Source organism: Dermacentor andersoni, chromosome 7 (assembly GCF_023375885.2).
Source record: "Dermacentor andersoni chromosome 7, qqDerAnde1_hic_scaffold, whole genome shotgun sequence".
Taxonomy (NCBI): domain Eukaryota; kingdom Metazoa; phylum Arthropoda; class Arachnida; order Ixodida; family Ixodidae; genus Dermacentor; species Dermacentor andersoni.
In genome coordinates this window covers 111053883-111072571 of record NC_092820.1, presented here as the reverse complement: position 1 = coordinate 111072571, position 18689 = coordinate 111053883, and the positions used below count along the sequence as shown (strand labels likewise).

At 49.4% G+C, this 18689-nt stretch overlaps 1 protein-coding gene across 1 annotated transcript in view; it reads left to right on the top strand.

Annotated features, from left to right (window-relative positions):
• Window positions 1-16117, top strand: part of LOC129385807 (keratocan-like) — a 59173-nt gene extending 43056 nt beyond the window's left edge. The window contains exons 2-3 of the mRNA XM_072289495.1: window positions 8303-8590; window positions 16112-16117. Coding sequence (XP_072145596.1) covers window positions 8303-8590; window positions 16112-16117 — 294 coding nt within the window. The remainder of the gene's footprint in view (window positions 1-8302; window positions 8591-16111) is intronic.
• Window positions 16118-18689: the final 2572 nt, after the last annotated feature.

Sequence of the window (18689 nt, the reverse complement as noted above, 5' to 3'; positions counted from 1 at the left end):
CATGTCTCTGGGGACGCTAGAAAAAATGTAACGCTAGGTTGTAAAAGTGCAGAGCAAAGCCAGTCACAGTAACAAAGCCTAATTTAGTGACAGGCCCTTCAAGTTGCCTAAAAAGCTGTCGCCACAAAACAGTGATTGTACTGAAGTGTTCGCTTCATATGGCGTAATCCTTCAGACTTGCTCAGCTTGTGCAAGACCAAAACGCGTCACTTTAAATTCTTGCTCCAGGGTTGAATTGACACTTTGTTCTTAAACTATAGGCGAAAATAATCCTTACGGTAGATACTTTGCACGGAATGTCCCGTTAAAAAATGGACACTAATAAGATGCAGACAAAGACAGGTCGGGAGGTGTGACGAATGAATCGTGGCAAACTTTGCTTCTTCTGGCACGTCGCTGGTTTGACACACGTCTGAGCAGTGGGGTACGGCTTAAAGGAGGAAAAAGAGTAGATAATAACGATGGAGTAACTAAAGTGAAGGGAGGTACAAATAAACCAGTGTGCTTTTAACTGTTCTAGGTGGTTCCACAGTTACTAGTGAGTCGGACGTCCCATGCAACCTTCAATGGGTCAACCCTACACCCCCGATGATCTCAACTCCGTTCCTATTACACCCCCAACCGGTGCTACGGGTGCTATAGAAGCGAAGCTAGAGCTACCATTACGCTACCACAACTATGGCTCGCCGACGCCACGTTATTGACCACAACGTCAATCATAACGTTAATCATCATACTGGCTGAGAACAATTTCGCAGTCATCGCGTCATGTAAGAGTTTCGGAAATATGATCTCCTGCTTGAAGCTTTTACTCTACAGGCCATTGCGGAGATACGCGGCGAAATTTGCTTATGCTTTTCTGTCTACCTGCATTAGCCGTTTTGGTGTGCCATCAGCGGCGACCACTGATAGGGGCAGACAGTTTGAGTCGGCAATTTTCACCTCTGTGACATCCCCTCTGGGTTGTGCTCACATTAGCACAACTGCTTACCGTCCTGCATGCAACGGCATCGTCAATAGGCTACACCGACACTTAAAAGCTCCACTCGCCGCTCAGTCTCACGCGGAGGATTGAGGACCGCACCTTCCAGTCGGGCTGCTCGGCCTTCGGTCAACACTCCGACCAGAACTCGCACGCTCTGTAGCTGACATGGTTTACGGCTGCACCCTCCGTTTTCCCGGTGACCTCGTCAACCCGGTATCTGCGCCGAATGTTTCGGATCCGTTTGCGTTCGTCCAGCAGCTACGCATTTTTATGTGCGACTTGCGTCCATCACCAACCTCTGCTTACACGAACAAGCACGCCATTTTCCTACTCTCTAGCCTGCAAGCGTCCTCACACGTTTTTGTCCGTTTTGACACGCCTCGTCGTTCTCTTGAGCCCCAGAACGAAGGTCCTTCCCCCGTCATCAAACGTTCTGAACACAATTTCACAATCCACCGTGGTGAGCGTGAAGACACAGTTGATGTGGAAAGGATGATACCCGCTGTCGTTATCAATCACTCCGTCTGCCCACCTCTTGAAGTGACTACGCCCACTTGCCCGCAAGGGGGGCCCATCTGTGGCAGACTTGTCTTCTGGCGCGTCACTGGTTTTAGACATTAGCGAGTAGTGGGGTACGAATGAAGGGAGGAAAAAGAGGAGTTAGAAACAACGGAGTAGATCAAATGACGCGACGTACAAATAAACCCCTGTGCTCTTAACTGTGCCTGGTGGTTCCACAGCATTACGAAATTTTAGTAACGCCGAAGGCGATAGCGTTGTTTATCACTAACAACAAGATTCAGACAAAATATGCCAGAAACATGCACAGTTAATGGTCTGTTAGGCGTCAGTGACCTGCCGCTTCACTGCAGTACTGCATTTCATGAATGCATAAAAGAAGAAGGAACCAGAAAGCGCGAAAATATGTAACAGCTGACGGATCGCTGTAGAAATTCAGCCGTTATTGGGATGTTAAGGATTCAAGGTGTGCTTAGTTATCCCTACGTGGATGAATGCGAAAGCGCCCGCCGTAGTTGCTTAGTGGCTATGGTGGTGGGCTGCTAAACACGAGGTCATGGGATCGAATCTAGGTCACAGCGGCCGCATTTCGATGGGGGCGTAATGCGAAAACACCCGTGGTATTTATATTAAGGGCAGGTTGAGAACCCCATGTGGTCGAAATTTCCGGAGTCCTCCACTACGGCGTGACTCATTCAGAAAGTGGTTTGGTACGTAAAACAAGATAATTTAATTTAATTAATTCGCAAGCACGCGACCACCGCGGCATGATTATGCCACAACGCAAGGTCGTGGGTTCGTCTACCACCAGAAGTCGCAGCTTCGAGAGCCCTAACTCGATCTTACTTAGCTGTGCCTTCATTAAGTTCGCCTTCATCATAACACCAAAGGTTGAGGTGTCGACTCCCACTAATGGCCGCGTATTCCAGTGCCTTAATGAACTCCATCTATTAATTAACTCCCCCTTAATTATTACAAAAGGTCATGGGTCTGACTTCCAGCAATGATCAAAGGTTCACGGCATTTTTGCAGCATCGTGTGGTCACGCCGCGAACGCACGATTTTCCGCCTCATGAGGCATTAATGCTTTCGCATTAATAATGGCTGTCATTTAATCAGGCAGGCGATTCGGTCTTAATGACACTTCGAGCAAATGTTGCGGTGCTAATTCTTAATTTAGCTTTTTTTGTTATCGTGCACAATTTCTTCAAGAATCACTCTAGAAAGTTTGCACGTATATAACAGAGTGGAACGACCCTGTCAACCACATACAGTTGAATGATGTCGAAGTTATCGAACGACAGTGTATCGCGGAAGCGGCTAACACGTTATCTTTGTTGTTTGGTGAAGATGCTGACTTTCATCCTATTGTTTAGGTGATTTCCACTTTTTTATTAACAGATGAAGGCATTTCGGCTTTAGTGCCAAATGTGGAATAACAAATATCCGGGTCCTCACCCCATCTCAAACGCCGTTTTTTTGTTAAATAAGATGGTGCGTGAACTATGTGTTCATTGTATTTAGGCAGAGTATGGATAACGGAGTTTACCTCATGAGTGGAATGCCGCCGAAATAGTTCTTATCCATGGAGACGAATGAGGAGGAGGAGGAGCAGTAGTTCGATCTAGCAGTAGGCGGACCTAAATTGCAATGTTGCAGGCGTGTATGCATGGATGGAAGAATGCTAAGTGCGTACCCTTTGAAACGGGACAATTGGTGATGCCACCAAGCTTTTTCTGTTTATTTTGTCCAATGTCTCATTTATATATTATTTTTAAAGAGACGAAATGTTTTCATCAAAAAATAGTGTGCCTTCCTCTTCACAACCACACACTCTCTCTCGAAGTTTCGGAACCACCATTGAGACCTTCCGCTTCCGTTGTTTGTAGGCTCCCAACATTTCTGCTGCCAAACCGCCAATCGCCTTTATTAATGTCTGCTGCGGCATGTTTACCTTCCTTCTGCTATCCCTTAACCCAAGGACGTCAAGGAGGCTGCGGGTGCCTAAACAGGCAGCTCGGCAGATATCTTCGCGTTTTAATACAACAGGTTCCATATCTTACCTAGCTTTATCGCAGCAAGAGAATTGCTCCGCCCGAGCGCCAGCTGTTGAATGCGGTAGGGTCTGAAACCCGGTGCAACTTAACAGCCAGTAAAGCCAGGGAATTCACACGGAGCGCATTACCCTGTACTTTACCCAATCGAAGTTTACCCGGCGCAACATACATACGCCAACCCCATGTCACGCAAATGAAATGTTCATCATCATCATCATCATCAGCAGCAGCAGCAGCCTGGTTACGCCCACTGCAGGCAAAGGCCTCTCCCATACTTCTCTAACTAGCCCGGTCATGTACTAATTGTGGCCATGTTGTCCCTGCAAACTTCTTAATCTTATCCGCCCATCTAACTTTCCGCCAGCCCTGCTACGCTTCCCTTTCTTTGGAATCTCGTCTTTAACCCTTAATGACCATCGGTTATCTTCCCCCCTCATTACATGTCCTGCCCATGCCCATTTCTTTTGCTTGATTTCAACTAAGATACCGTTAACTCGCGTTTGTTCTCTCACCCAATCGGCTCTTTTCTTATCCCTTAACGTTACATCCATCATTCTTCTTACCATAGATCGATGCGTCGTCCTCAATTTGAGTAGAACCCTTTTCGTAAGCGTCCAGGTTTCTGCCCCGTACGTTAGTACTGGTAAGACAGCTGTTATACATTTTTCTCTTTAGGGATAAAGGCAACCTGCTGTTTATGATCTGCGAATGCCGGCCAAACGCACCCCAGCCTATTCTTATTCTTCTGATTATTTAAGTCTCATGATTCGGATCCGCGGTCACTACCTGCCCTGAGTAGAGTATTCCCTTACCACTTCCAGTGCCTCGCTACCTATCGTAAACTGCTGTTCTCTTGCGACACTGTTAAACATTACTTTAGTTTTCTGCAGATTAATTTTTAGACCCACCCTTCTGCTTTGAGTCTCCTGGTCAGTGAGCATGCATTGCAATTATCCCGCTGAGTTACTAAGCAAGGCAATATCATCAGCGAATCGCAAGTTGCTAAGGTATTCTCCATGATCTCTACTCCGCAATTCTTCCCAATCCAGGTCTCTGAATACCTCCTGTAAACACACTGTGAATAGCATTGGAGAGATTGCATCTCCCTGCCTGACGCTTTTCTTTATTGCCATTTGGTTGCTTTCTTTATGGAGGACTACGGTGGCTGTGGAGCTGCTATACATGTCTTTCAGTATTTTTACATACGGCTCGTCTAAACCCTGATTCCGCAATCCTTCCATGACTGCTGAGGTTTCGACCGAATCAAACGCTTTCTCGTAATCAATGAAAGTTATTTATAAGGGTTGGTTATCTTCCGCAGATTTCTCTATCACCTGATTGATAGTGTGAATGTTGTCTATTGTTGAGTAGCCTTTACCGAATCCTGCGTGGTCCTTTGGTTGACAGAAGTCTAAGGTGTTCCTGATTATATTTGCGATAAGCTTAGTAAATACTTTGTAGGCAACGGAGAGTAAGCTGATCGGTCTATAATTTTGCAAGTCTTTGGCGTCCCCTTTCTTATGAATTAGGATTATGTTAGCGTTCTTCCAAGACTCCTGTACGCTCGAAGTCATGAGGCATTGCGTATACGAGGGGGGGGGGGGCACAGTTTTTCAAGAACAATCTGCCCACCATCCTTCAAGAAATCTGCTGTTACCTGATCCTCCCCAGCTGCACTCCCCCTTTGCATAGCTCCCGAGGCTTTGTTTACTTCTTCCGGTGTTAGTTGTGGGATTTCAAATTCTTCTAGACTATTCTCTCGTCCATTATCGTCGTGGAGGACTTTAGGAGGAGCCGAATCACCTCTCGCCAAAATATCCCGTGTTTACACGTGGGAAAACATTTGCGCGCCAAAACCAGATATGAGGCACGCTGTCGTGGGAGACGGCAGATTAATTGTGACCACCTGGAATTTCTTAACGTGCGTCCAATGCACGGTACGTAGGCGTTGGTCCGTTTTGCGCGATCGAAATGCAGCCGCTGCGACCACGAGTTGATTCCGCTGCCTCGGGCTTATAGGAACGCAATCTTAGAACAACGCACTCTAAGAACGAAACTAAGAACAGGCCTGTCTAAGAAGAGGGCAGTTGAGTTCCGTTTTATCAAACAATCACTTTTTTAGATGGAGCCAGCACAGCTTTACATCTGGTCTATCGATCATGACAGAGTCACTATCAATTAATGAAATATTGACTACCGTGGAGTGATGTGGGCAAGTCGACGTACATTTTCTGGAGTTCGATAAAGCCTCGGACCGACAGCACAATAAAAGATGTTGATAAATCTGAACAGCATTTACTCAAGGACCAAATTTGGAGTTGCCTCGACTCGTACTTATCCCATCGGAAGCAGTTCATGTGCATATGCGCTTTAATTTCTTCATTCGTTCCAGTGTTTTCTGGGGTTTCACAATGCTGCCTGCATGGGCCACTTCTTTTTTATAATTACCCTGCAAAATTTCTGATGGCTGTTACTTACAGCCCCGCTTTTGAGCTCATGGATGTATTGTGCACTCATACGTCCAGTTCATGGATAGCCAATCAATTTTATGCCAGTATTTGCAAGCAATAAATTGCTAGTGCCGCTCATGCAAGTCACTTTAAACATCGCGATACGTGAGCACATGGTAATTACGGAGTAGAAAGCTACAAGATGAACAAAAAGTTGCAAGATGAACAAAAAGTTGACAGTTGACCGCAATGGTCTCCATGTAGGGTTCCGCAGACCACCGTGATTAGGACAGCACCTTGCCTTACGTGACATTTGCCTACAACTCGTCACGCCATGACACCGCCGGCTTTTCCCTCTTTTATCTCTTGTTTGGCCGCCATCCCACATTGCCATTCGAGACTCTTTTGCCGTTATCAGTGCACCCTGTTACAGACTACGCCCGCGATGCAGCTTCTCGGTCTGCAACGGCTCTCCAAATTGCAAGGGATCGTCTTTATGCCTGCCAGCTGTCCCAGAAGGCCCGCTACGATCGCCATCACACAGACGTTAATTACTCTCCGGGCTCTTTGTCCTTCTCTGGACGCCTTGCCGCCACGTTGGCTTGTCGGTCAACCTTCTTTCCCACTACTCCGGGCATTACACGATTCTACGCCAGATCACTGACGTAACGTACAAGATCGCTCCCTTAAATAGGCGATCATCTTCCGCGTCCGCCACTGATATCGCGCACGTCTCCCGGCGGAAGCCTTATGTTGCCGGACACGATCCTGCTGCTCCTTAAGCGTCGAGACGGCACCCTCGCCGGCGGGGCTTCTATGTTAGGCGTTATTCCCGCGCACTGCATCACGCATCCTGCCGAGCGCAAAAGAATGCGTCAGAACGACGGTGAAGTCGGCGATCAGAGATACATCGCTTGTTGTTGTTCTACCATCTAGCCTGCAGCCGTGTCTCTCTGTATATACTTTGTAAATACAATATCCTGTCCCTTTTGGCTACTCTCATTCCCGTGGCAATATAGGCACCTTAGAGATTCTCAAACACTAATATATCACTATTACTTCACTTAATATTTGCCTTGAGTGTCCCTTTAAGAACTTGAAGATTGGCGCGAGGGCTGACTCTGGATATGTTATCAACTGCGGCGATGCAGCTGTATCCGGCCACAACTTCCCAGGCATCCGCAGGATGTCCTTCCTTTTAACTTGTCAGCGTTGATATCAGCGTTGCCACTCTCGTTGTTGTCTCAACCGAATGGGCATTCGCGTTGAGGACTGGCTATTCGGCGGGCGCCGCTGTACCTTTTTAGTGCGAGCGATCAGAATCCGCCCAGCAAGAAAAAGCCTACGACGTCCTCGAAGATTTCACTCGTAATATGTGATTGGGAGCTCGGCATGCTCAAACCAACGAAGTGCCACGTCTGTGTGCTTCTGAAGCCATCGAATAGCTCAGTTGCTTTATGACCAGGTGCATTTTCTGCGCTTTTCGTAAAATTTAAAATAAGAGTTGCGTCACGCCCGTGACACTGAAGACTTCAGCAAGGGGCATTAGCGCCGTAACACGAGGGCTTCATCAAAAGGACCAGGCGACGTTAGTAAATTGACCAGATTTATTTTCCTACAAGTCGCGAAAGCTGGGCAGCTTTATTTTGATAAGCTGGCGGCGACATTAGCGATCCTGTTTTCCAAGAAATGTAATCGATGTGTACAACTGGTGCTCTGTTCGGCGCTTTGCTGGAGTTAGCGTGCCGGAACCCTGTCCAGCTACTATGCCACGAACAAGCGGTGAGCCCTATTGATTATCATGTGAAGCGTATTCTGCAACGAGTTAAACGGAAAGTGTTATGGAAATGTATCCGGGGTCCACAATAGATTCATGCCACGAGCGAAAGCTGTGCTTAGTATCTATATTGGCATTCGCAATATATTTATCAGAGGCATTTAGTGACAAGGAAGCTAACACCCCATGCCCTGCCCTAACCCGCTGTTCGTGCTCGTGGACCAAACACGGCCCCAAAGTAATATGTAACGCCAGACTCGTAGGCAACGAATTAAATGCCGACATGCAAAAGCTACAGGGAGTCTACATCAACAAGCTCAAATTGGAGGACTTCAATATCACGGAGTTGCAAGCCTCGTGGTTTGCCAACAGGTCGATTTTATCGGTACACGTAATTAATTGCAGTTTACACGACATCGGGGAAGCAGCGGCACGTGCTATGACGACCTTGTCAACTATGCGGCTGATTAAAAATGAAGTGCAAAGGGTTCCCCTTGGTTTGACCGCTGCACAGCGTCTTCAAAGGCTCACCATACAGAGGAACCCCATCAAGCATCTTCAAGGAATGCTTACTTTTTCAAAACTTTGGTTACTGGATCTCAGCTTCAACGAAATAGAGACAATCGACGAGGAATATCTGTACGGCTTACCCGAACTCCGCCATGTGTCGTTGTCGCACAATAGTATACACATGTTACCGCCAAACCTTTTCATAAAAACAAGATTGCTGAAGGAAGTGGAACTTCAAGTTAACCGCATTTCTTCTATAGAAGGAGCGTTCAATGACCTACCCCAATTAGAGGTGAGCCACAAGTCTCATATAAGCTTTTATAGTTCATAAATGATTCGCGCACTAGCAACAGGCAGGTTCTAAACTGTTATTGTAGCTGAACAATAACAAAGTCGTGTACAGTGGACAAAAATATTTTACAAAGCACGGGATACGATAAAAAGCTTAATATGTCCCGAGCCTCACAATGCCGCACCGTATTCGCACTTCCAGATTCTACTAGTAAGTGCGGTTCTGTGGGATTCCATAAAATGCTGCTCCGACATTCAACGTTTTATGGGATCCCGTGGTCCGTAAGCTCTTGTTGTTGACCACGTCGAGCATTGGTGCATGAGTTCGGGCACACGCACGACGTTATAGACGAGTTTCAGAGTTATTTCTTCATAACTTTTGCCTTACTGTTTGTACCACAAAATTTCGCAGGAATATGTCCGTGGCACACACGCTAAGCCCATGCCGCGTGTCGATTGACGTACTTCATGCATGAAACATAAAATGATAAGGCGAAAATCGTTTCAAAACTTATGCCTGCAGAAAGCTAACAGTATGAGCTAATTCGTGCCAAGAATATATATTACTGGCCTGTAATTTTAAGGCGGACAAAGAAAGTGTTCAAGTGCAGAAGCTCATGGGCGGAATAGAAAAATATTACGGCAGAATGAATCTCACGATGACTCTCAATGGTAATGCAATTAGCATTCAAGCAATGTAGTCATGCGCAATGCTGCTTAGGCCACATTTATTTAATATCTGTTTTATTTATTCTGAGACTTTCCTTGCTTGGGGGGGGGGGGGATATACACAGTCACATTACTATATATATTGTTACGGTGAAGGGAAGGAAGAAGTTGGATTGGACGAGAGGAAGACGAAGTCTGGCAGTTGCCTGAACGCCATTAACCTCAGTTGTAAATATACATTATTTTACACTCGTGGGCCTGCTTTCTTCCTGCAACATTTTGGTGGAGGTGCGGGGTACAATCACGGAACTTCGCAGCGGACGTCATCTACCTGCCGCCAGAATGGCAAATCAACCGACACAAGCGACAATGCCTCAGCAGCCCGTGCCAACGGTCATCCTCACTCACCCGCGGGACCCAGGGACATGTTGTGGCACGGACAACGCCGACGTAGAGGAATGGCTTGCGATGTACGAGCGAGTGTGCGACAACCACAGATGGGATCCAACAATGATGCTTGCAAACGTGATATTTTATCTAAGAGGAACTGCGAAGCAATGGTACGACACACACGAAGCTCGCCTAACGAGCTGGGATGTCTGCAAAGAAAAAACGCGAGACCTGTTTGGCAGACCTGTCGGTCGTCAGCTGGCAGCGATAAAGGAACTTGCGTGCCGCGTTCAGACGTCCACGGAATCCTATGTCATGTACATACAGGATGTGCTGGCCCTCTGTCGCAAGGCTGATAACAACATAGGCAGACAAGATTGGTCACATACTGAAAGGTATTGCAGACGATGCCTTCAATCTCGTAATGTGTAAGGATTGTACCTCTGTGGATGCAATTGTAAAGGAGTGCCGGCGCTTCGAACAAGTGAAGGGCCGCCGCGTCGCTCAAACTTTCGACCGATTGCCCAATACCGCCGCGACATCTTCTTGCGAAGACCCGCCGCGGTTCGTTCAGCCCTCAGGACCGGAAGATATCACGCGCATCGTTAGCCGTGAGCTTGAGGCCATGGCTCCGGCTCCAGTTCGTCCCGACTGTCGGGAAAGCGTGCCCGCTATCTCCCTTATACAAGCGGTCGTTCGGGAGGAAATAGCAAGTTTGGGCATTCCATCTCTCTGCTCGGTGCGCCATACAAACACCTACCAGATTTCTCCGGCCGCTCGCTCCCAGGCGCAAAGCTTTCCGCCACGCCGTCGCAACCCAGCTGACTGGCTCACAGTGGTTGATAAACCCATCTGCTTTAGTTGTTCCGGTACTGGACACATCGCCCGTCATTGCCGTAACCATTGGTCGTCGCCCCCTCGGTGGTTGTCTCCGAGTCACTACCGCCAAGTACCAGAGAATCGTACTTTCTCGCCCTATACCCCGTCTAGGAACATCAACGCCGACAGTGCTCCACCAAGATCTAGCCGCTCCCCGTCTCCGCAAGGTCGTAGGTCCCGTTCGCCTCTCGTTCACCGCTCTTCGTCCCCTTCTGCAAGCGGTCGCTTCGCTTCGGGAAACTAGGCGGTGCAGCTCCCGGAGGTGAAGGTGTAACTACGACCCGGCCGACAAATCCTCTGTTCACCCTGCCTACATGTGGAAACCTACTGGACATTGAAGTTGATGGCGTTCCTGTTAGATCTCTCGTTGATACAGGAGCGCAGCTTTCAGTTATGAGCGCTGCTCTCCGCCGAAGGCTCAAGAAGGTTCTGACACCCGCCGTACTGGGCACTGTGCGAGTCGCCGATGGGAGTACTTCACCTGTCCTTGGAATGTGCACAGCACGTGTGACCATTGGGGGCCATTATACCGTTGTTCTATTTATCGTCCTTGAACACTGTCCGCACGACCTAATTCTCGGCCTCGACTTCCTTTCCAAACACTCTGCCCAAATTGACTGCTCCGCAGGTGTTGTACAGTTGGATCTGCCGCTTCCTGCCGAGGCAACAACTTGCGCTTCACACCGCTTATGTTCAGCTGAGTTTGCAAGGCTGTCTCCACAAGCGGCTACAAATGTCCTCCTGACGCCCTGTCCTCCCGTACCTGATGGCAAGTACGTCGTGTCGCCGCTTACTGACGTGGTTTTGTCGCGAAATATTGCCCTGCCGAGCACCTTAGTCCGGATCCGCGAAAACTGCACTCGTATACCCATCCTCAATTTTGGATTTTCGTCGCATGTGCTGCCACACGGTATCGCCATAGCGCATATCACTCCTTTGAAAGAATTTGAGGTTTCTTCTTTGACCTCTCAATCCTTCCTCAGTACCAACGGACCTTTGTCACCCACTCCTCCGTCGTCGACGCCTACGGACGATGTTTCTAAGATGATCGCCCCAGACGTTCCTTCCGAGCAAACAGCAGCTCTTCCTCACGTCCTGTCATCTTATCGGGACATCTTTGATTTGGACGACCGTCCACTTGGCCAGACATCTGTTGTCACGCATCGCATCAACAGCGGTGACGCCAGCCCCATTCATAGGCGGCCATATCGTGTCTCCGCAGCAGAAGGAGCCATCATACAAAAAGAGGTAGACAGGATGACGGACAAGGACATCATTGAACCTTCAAGTAGCCCGTGGGCATCACCAGTTGTCTTAGTAAAGAAGAAAGACAACTCGTGGCGCTTTTGCGTTGACTACTGTCACCTCAACAGAATAACAAAGAAGGATGTTTATCCCCTGCCTCGCATTGATGACGCTCTTGACTGCCTTCACGGATCCCAATGTTTTTCATCAATTGACCTCCGCTCCGGCTATTGGCAGATTAGCGTCGATGAGATGGACCGCGAGAAAACCGCCTTCGTCACACCGGATGGTCTGTACCAATTTAAAGTCATGCCCTTTGGATTATGCAATGCGCCAGCTACATTCGAGTGCATGATGGACTCTCTCTTGCGCGGCTTGAAGTGGTCTACATGCCTCTGTTACCTCGACGATGTGATTGTGTTTTCGCCGAACTTTGAGAGCCATCTGCGGCGTCTCATAACCATACTCTCCGTGTTTCGCAGGGCTGGCCTTCAGCTAAACTCCTCTAAGTGCCATTTCCGTCGCCGTAAAATTAACATGCTCGGCCATCTCGTAAACGCCGCCGGAATCCAACCTGATCAACAGAAAGTTCACGCCGTGCGAAATTTTCCTGTACCTTGTTCAACAAACGATTACCGTAGTTTTCTGGGCTTATGCTCTTATTTCCGGCGTTTTGTGAAAAATTTTGCCGACATAGCTCACCCTCTCACTGACCTTCTTAAGAAAGACGTCTCTTTCTCTTGGGGACCACTGCAGGAGAAAGCATTCTCCACCCTGATTGAGCGGCTTACAACTTCCCCAATTCTGTCACACTTTGACCCTTCTGCGCCCACTGAAGTACGAACTGACGCGAGTGGTCATGGCATCGGCACTGTCCTCGCTCAGCGTCAACAGGGCCAAGACCATGTCATCGCTTACGCTAGCCGCCTTCTTTCCACGCCCGAGCGAAATTACTCCATCACTGAGAGAGAATGTCTCGCGCTCGTATGGGCGGTCGCAAAATTTCGGCCGTACCTTTTCGGTCGGAGCTTCTGCGTCGTAACCAATCACCATGCGCTCTGCTGGCTCTCTTCTTTGAAGTACCCAACTGGACGACTTGCACGTTGGGCCTTGCGTCTACAAGAATATACATTTTCTAATATGTATAAGTCAGGGCGCCTGCATAAAGACGCTGACTGCCTGTCCCGCAATCCAGTCGATCAACCGGGCGATACCGATACAGACTCGGACATCAGTGTTCTATCCCTCTCCGGCTTCCTCCACATTGGCGACGAGCAGCGCAAAGATCCTGTTCTTCGAACGCTCATGGAACGCCTAAGCTCCTCGCCCAATGACCCGTCCCTCCGGATGTTCACCTTGCGCGATGGAACTTTATACCGTCGTAGCGTTCGTCCTGACGGCCCGGAGCTCCTCCTAGTCGTTCCCAAGCACCTTCGACTAGCCGTGCTCCAGCAGCTTGACGACGCTCCTACTGCTGGACATCTGGGAATCACTCGAACATACGACCGCCTGCGGCGACCCTTCTTCTGGCCCGGCATTTATCGCTCTGTGCGCCGTTATGTTGCTTCTTGCGACCTGTGTCAGCGCCGGAAGACGCCTGCTATGCCTGCCGCTGGTTTGCTGCAACCAACTGACATCCCTACAGAGCCCTTCTTCCGTGTGGGCCTAGACCTCCTTGGCCCCTTTCGAATTTCCATCAAAGGAAACAAATGGATAGCTGTAGCAACCGATTATGCCACGAGATATGCCATTGCACGAGCGCTACCAACCAGCTGCGCTACAGATGTCGCCGACTTCTTACTATACGATGTCATCCTGCACCACGGCGCCCCTCACCAGTTGCTGACGGATCGCGGCCGCTACTTTCTATCGAAGGTTGTCGATGATCTGCTCCGCTCCTGTTCTACAGAACACCAGATTGCTACCGCGTACCACCCTCAAACGAACGGCCTCACCGAGCGACTCAACCGCACGCTAACTGAAATGCTGGCCATGTACGTTTCCGACAATCACCGCGACTGGGACGTCGCTTTACCATACATCACTTTCGCATACAACTCGTCCCGTCACGATACTGCCGGATTTTCACCATTTTATCTGTTGTATGGCCGCGACCCCACCTTGCCCTTTGACACGTTGCTACCTTCCGCAGTACAATCACCCAGCACTGATTACGCTCGCGTTGCTATTGACTTAGCCGCCCGGCCCGAGAAGTCGCCCGTCATCGCCTCACAGTCTCGCAAGCTTCTCAAAAGCGACGCAACGACCTTCGGCACTGAGACTCCCATTTTTCACCTGGTTCCCTTGTTCTTCTCTGGACGCCTTCACGTCGCGTCGGCTCGTCGGAAAAACTACTTTCCCGTTATTCTGGACCGTACCAGATCTTACGCCAATTGTCCGACGTGACATACGAGATCGCCCCAGTCGGTCAGCCTTCAGTGCCTTCCAACGTCACCAGCGAAGTTTTTCACGTCGTCAGGCTGAAGCCCTATGTCCCCCCATTAAGTGAGGCTCTATAACTTGCACCGGGACGGAGCTACTCCGCCGGGAGGGCGATGTTAAGGGAAGGAAGAAGTTGGATTGGACGAGAGGAAGACGAAGTCTGGCAGTTGCCTGAACGCCATTAACCTCAGTTGTAAATATACATTATTTTACACTCGTGGGCCTGCTTTCTTCCTGCAACAATATGACTAAAGCTATTAAGTTTCGATACCCTAACTGAGAGTGCGTCTTGATCATCGTAGGCCTCACCTTCTGCAGAGGCGGCAAACCCACTACACAGCCAAGGGTTACGCTCGTGTCATTACCCCCCTTCCAGAAAGCATCGTCTCGATGATTCAAGTGCGAAACAGAGGGAAAGAAAACAGAGCACTTACACGGCAACACTGATAAAGTTTGCGAAGAGGAAACTGTCACACAAGCAGGATGAAAGCGAGCGGAAGTGAGAATGGCCTCGTCAACGTGAGTGATACAGTTTCTTTCCTGGAAACACGGACATCCGTAGGCAGCACACGACGGAATCACCGACTCGTGTCTTCAAGGGTAACGTCGTAGTTCACCTAGCTGAGGCGACGGAGGATTCTGTAGAGGCCGAAGTAGCGGCGCAGTAACATTACATACCGGCCGGTTTAGCGAATAAGGGTCCATATCCAAATTTGATCACCGGGTTCGTAGAGTACCTGTCGACGGCGAGCGTTATACCTCTGGGAGTCTATGGATTGCCCATTCTTCATTCGCTCGCGTGCAAGCGTGCTGCGAGCCGGGTAAATTCCTCCTCGTCAATGGCAATGTCGTAATGTTCGGGGAAGAGCATTACGTCCACCATGATGGTTGACTCACGGCCGTGGAGCAAACGGGAAGGAGTGAACCGAGTAGTTTCTTGAGCAGCAGTGTTGTATGCGAGTGTAAGGCAAGACAAAACATCATCCCAGTTCTTGTATTCTCTGTCGACATACATGGAAGCATGTCAGCGATTGTCTTATTTAACGTCTCTGTAAGACCATTGGTCTCAGTCAGGATGGTACACAATGGCGCGGCGATGAGCTGTACCACTAAGCATCATAACATAATGCATTATCTGAGTTGTGAAAGCTGTACCACGATCTGTAATGACCACTTCTGGTGCACCATATGAGAGGACTATGTTGTGGAGGGAAAAGTATGCAACGTCACTGGCAGTGGCTCGCTCGAAGGCTCCAGTTTCGCAGTATCGCGTGAGGTAATCAGTCGCAGCCACGATACGGCGGTTGCCAGCAAACGACTTAGGGAATGACCCGAGCAAGACCATGCCTATTTGTTGAAATGGTTGTGTTGGCGGTGAAACAGACTTTAGGAAGCCTGCTGGGCCCTGAAGTGGAGTCTTTCGGCGCAGGCAGTCGCGGCAAGGCTTCACGTAATGCTTGACTTCCTCAGGAAGCTTAGGCCATAGTAGCGTTGTCGAATGGCCTGAAGAGGGCTCATTGTGGCCAGTGGACAGAGAGAGAGAGAGCGCAAACATTTATCTGGACCATCGAGGTCGTTGCTCTTGAGGTCAAGTGGGTGGTGTCCTCATTCCAGGACTCCACTGGCCATGGCTGTTCGACGTACTTGCTGGACGAGAGCTTCTTGTCCCGTCAGGGTATCGCCTGTCAGCTGTACCTCCCACTGCTCAAATGTCGTGCTAGGCGTCTTTAAGTGTTGAGGTTTGCCCCCGCACCCCGACGAGATGTGAAAGAGTGTAGGGCGTCTGTCGCCGTACCAGAGGCAGATGGCGCGTTATGTTTGTGGGAAAATTTTGCTGTATTTATGTAGGTTTGGGAATGTGTTGGTCTGAGTAAGTCTGACAGCTACTGCCTTTCAGTGCTGAGCTTTCTGTTAGGGGAAGGATAAATCCTGCGGTTGAGTTGCTGGATCTCGAGTCGGTCGCAGTAATTGGGTGGCAGGGGCATTCAGGTAAAGGGCGGGGATTGATAAGACGATAGGTTTTGCCCCGATCGGTTGATTAGCGCTCGAGCTAAGGCGTTCGCCCTTTCGTTCCCCTCCAGACCAGCGTGCCCCAGCGTCCGCGTGATTTGATGGGATTCTTGCAGCCTCGGGGATAAAATCCGAGCCGCCACCAGCGGTGTTCGTCCGTTGGGAAAGTTACGGCAGGCCTGTTGCGAGTCGGTAACGCCATGAACTTCCCTGCCTACCCTGTCTTCTTGCTTTATTACTAGCGCCACGGCTATGGTATCAGCCACAGGTAGGGTCTCTGCCCTGACAGAGGCTTCGAGGGTCATGGAGGTGTCTCCCCCGTTCACGGTGGCTACCGCGAAGAGGCCCCCTGCAGGCTACGCCACCACGTCCACGTACGTTATGTAAGCGTCATAGAATATCGGCAACCAGCGCGGACGGAACGACAAGGAGATGTCCAATTCTTTCTATACAAAACCTTGTTGGGGCGACAGAAGGAAGATAGTGAACGTGTGAATGTCCGCAGCGGATGCGAACTTTGGCCTTCAAGATAGTCGATAAGTTGCCTGAGTTCTAAATCATCCCGCTGTTGCCGAGCCAAGTCAGATATATTAACAGCGCAAAGGAAACGACCATCACCATTAGTATCACTTGACACCGTTGCAAGTGGAGCGCGGGAAATACAGTCAGCGTCAGTGTGCCTTGGGCCAGACTTGTGGACGATTTTCACATCAGATTTTTGAGCACGAAGGCTCCACCTGGCATGACGTCCTGAACTGTCTTTGAAATTCGCTAGCCAACAAAGCGCATGATGGTCGGTAACCACTCTGAACGGACGAGCGTATAAATATGGCCGAAACTTAGCTATCGCACAGACAGCTAAGCATTCCTTTTCAGTGGTAGAGTAGTTCGTTTCTGCATAGCTTGAAGTGCGGCTAGCGTAAGCGATAGCACTTTCAACGCCATCTTGCCACGGCATGAGGACTGCACCGAGGCCAATGTTGCAAGCATCAGTCTGCACTTCAGTGTCGGCATCTGCATCAAAGTGTGCAAGTAAGGGCGGTGTCTGGAAGCACCGCTGAAGCACGGAGAAGGCAGGTATATGCTCCGGACCCCCAAAAACGGGAATTCCTCTTCGCAAGAAGTGTAAGGGGTTATGCGATCTTGGAAATATTCTCCACAAAGCGTCTGCAGTATGAGCAGCGGCCCAAGAAGCGACGCACGTCACTTTTGTTGGCTGATGGTGTAAATTCGGCAACGTACATACTCTTTTCTTGGTCTGGCCAAACACCTTCATTACTAACAACGTGGCCGAGAACTTCAATTCTGGATAACCAAAATCGCATTTCTGATGTTTTAATGACAGGCCTGAAGATCGAATTGCGAGGAACACGGACAGAAGTCGCTGCAAATGTTGTTCGAACTTCCGAGAAAAAACAACGACGTCACCTGAATAGGCGAGATGATTTCCACTTAAGACCTGAAAGCGCGGTGTCCAGCACCCTTTGAAAGATTGCGCGGGAGTCGATCATAATCCAAAGGACAGAACCTTAAATTCATACAGGCCATCAGGAGTTACGAAAGCAGTCTTATCGCTATCTCGTTCACCAACTTCTATCTGCCAGTATCCGCTGCGTAAATCCATTCAGGAGAAGTATCGGGCATGTCGAAGGCGGTCTGGAGAGTCATCTATGCGGGGAAGACGGTATACATCTTTTTTCGTCACCCACTTCAGTTTGCGCTAATCCACACAAAACCGAAGAGTGCCGTCCTCCTTCTTGAGAAGTACAACGAGGGACATGCATGGGCTGGTTGAGGGCTGAATTACGTCGTCGTCTACCATTTGCTTCACTTGACAACGAATCGCCTCTTGCTCCTTTTGTGACTCGCAGTAGGCGTGCTTACGCACGGGACGTTCGGTCTGGTCTGTTATTGTACGGTGCTTTGCGATAGGCGTCTGTGTTACTTTTGACGTGCATGCGAAACAATCGCTGAACATGCATAAAATACTTCGTATTGGCTCTTTCTGTGTGACTGACAGTTCAGGATTTACATTGACTGCACTGACAACCACGGTGTCGCTCTTGGCGTTTGCAGAAAGCTCCGCAAGCGTAAGACCTACTGCATCCGTAATATCTTCAAAGTGAGCAATGGCCGCTTGCTTTGCCAGGTGTTGCACTCGCCGCTTAAGTTCATAACTTAAAGCTCAGTCATTCGGCGGTTCTGTTGAATAATGCCACGGACGACACACACTTGCCGAGCCAAGAGCACCGACAAATTTGCATCAGCTATGCTGCTGTTATGGCCGCCGTCGCATTCAACAGTTACGAACATACTAGCTCGTGGCGGGAGTGTCTCAGTGTCATCAACAACACGCAGCGCTGTCTTGCACGTGGTACTATCTTGCAGTACCGGGGCATAGTTGTCGGTAAAAGTTATAATCAGCGCCAGAAGATCGATAGCAGCACCGTGCTCGCGAAGAAAAT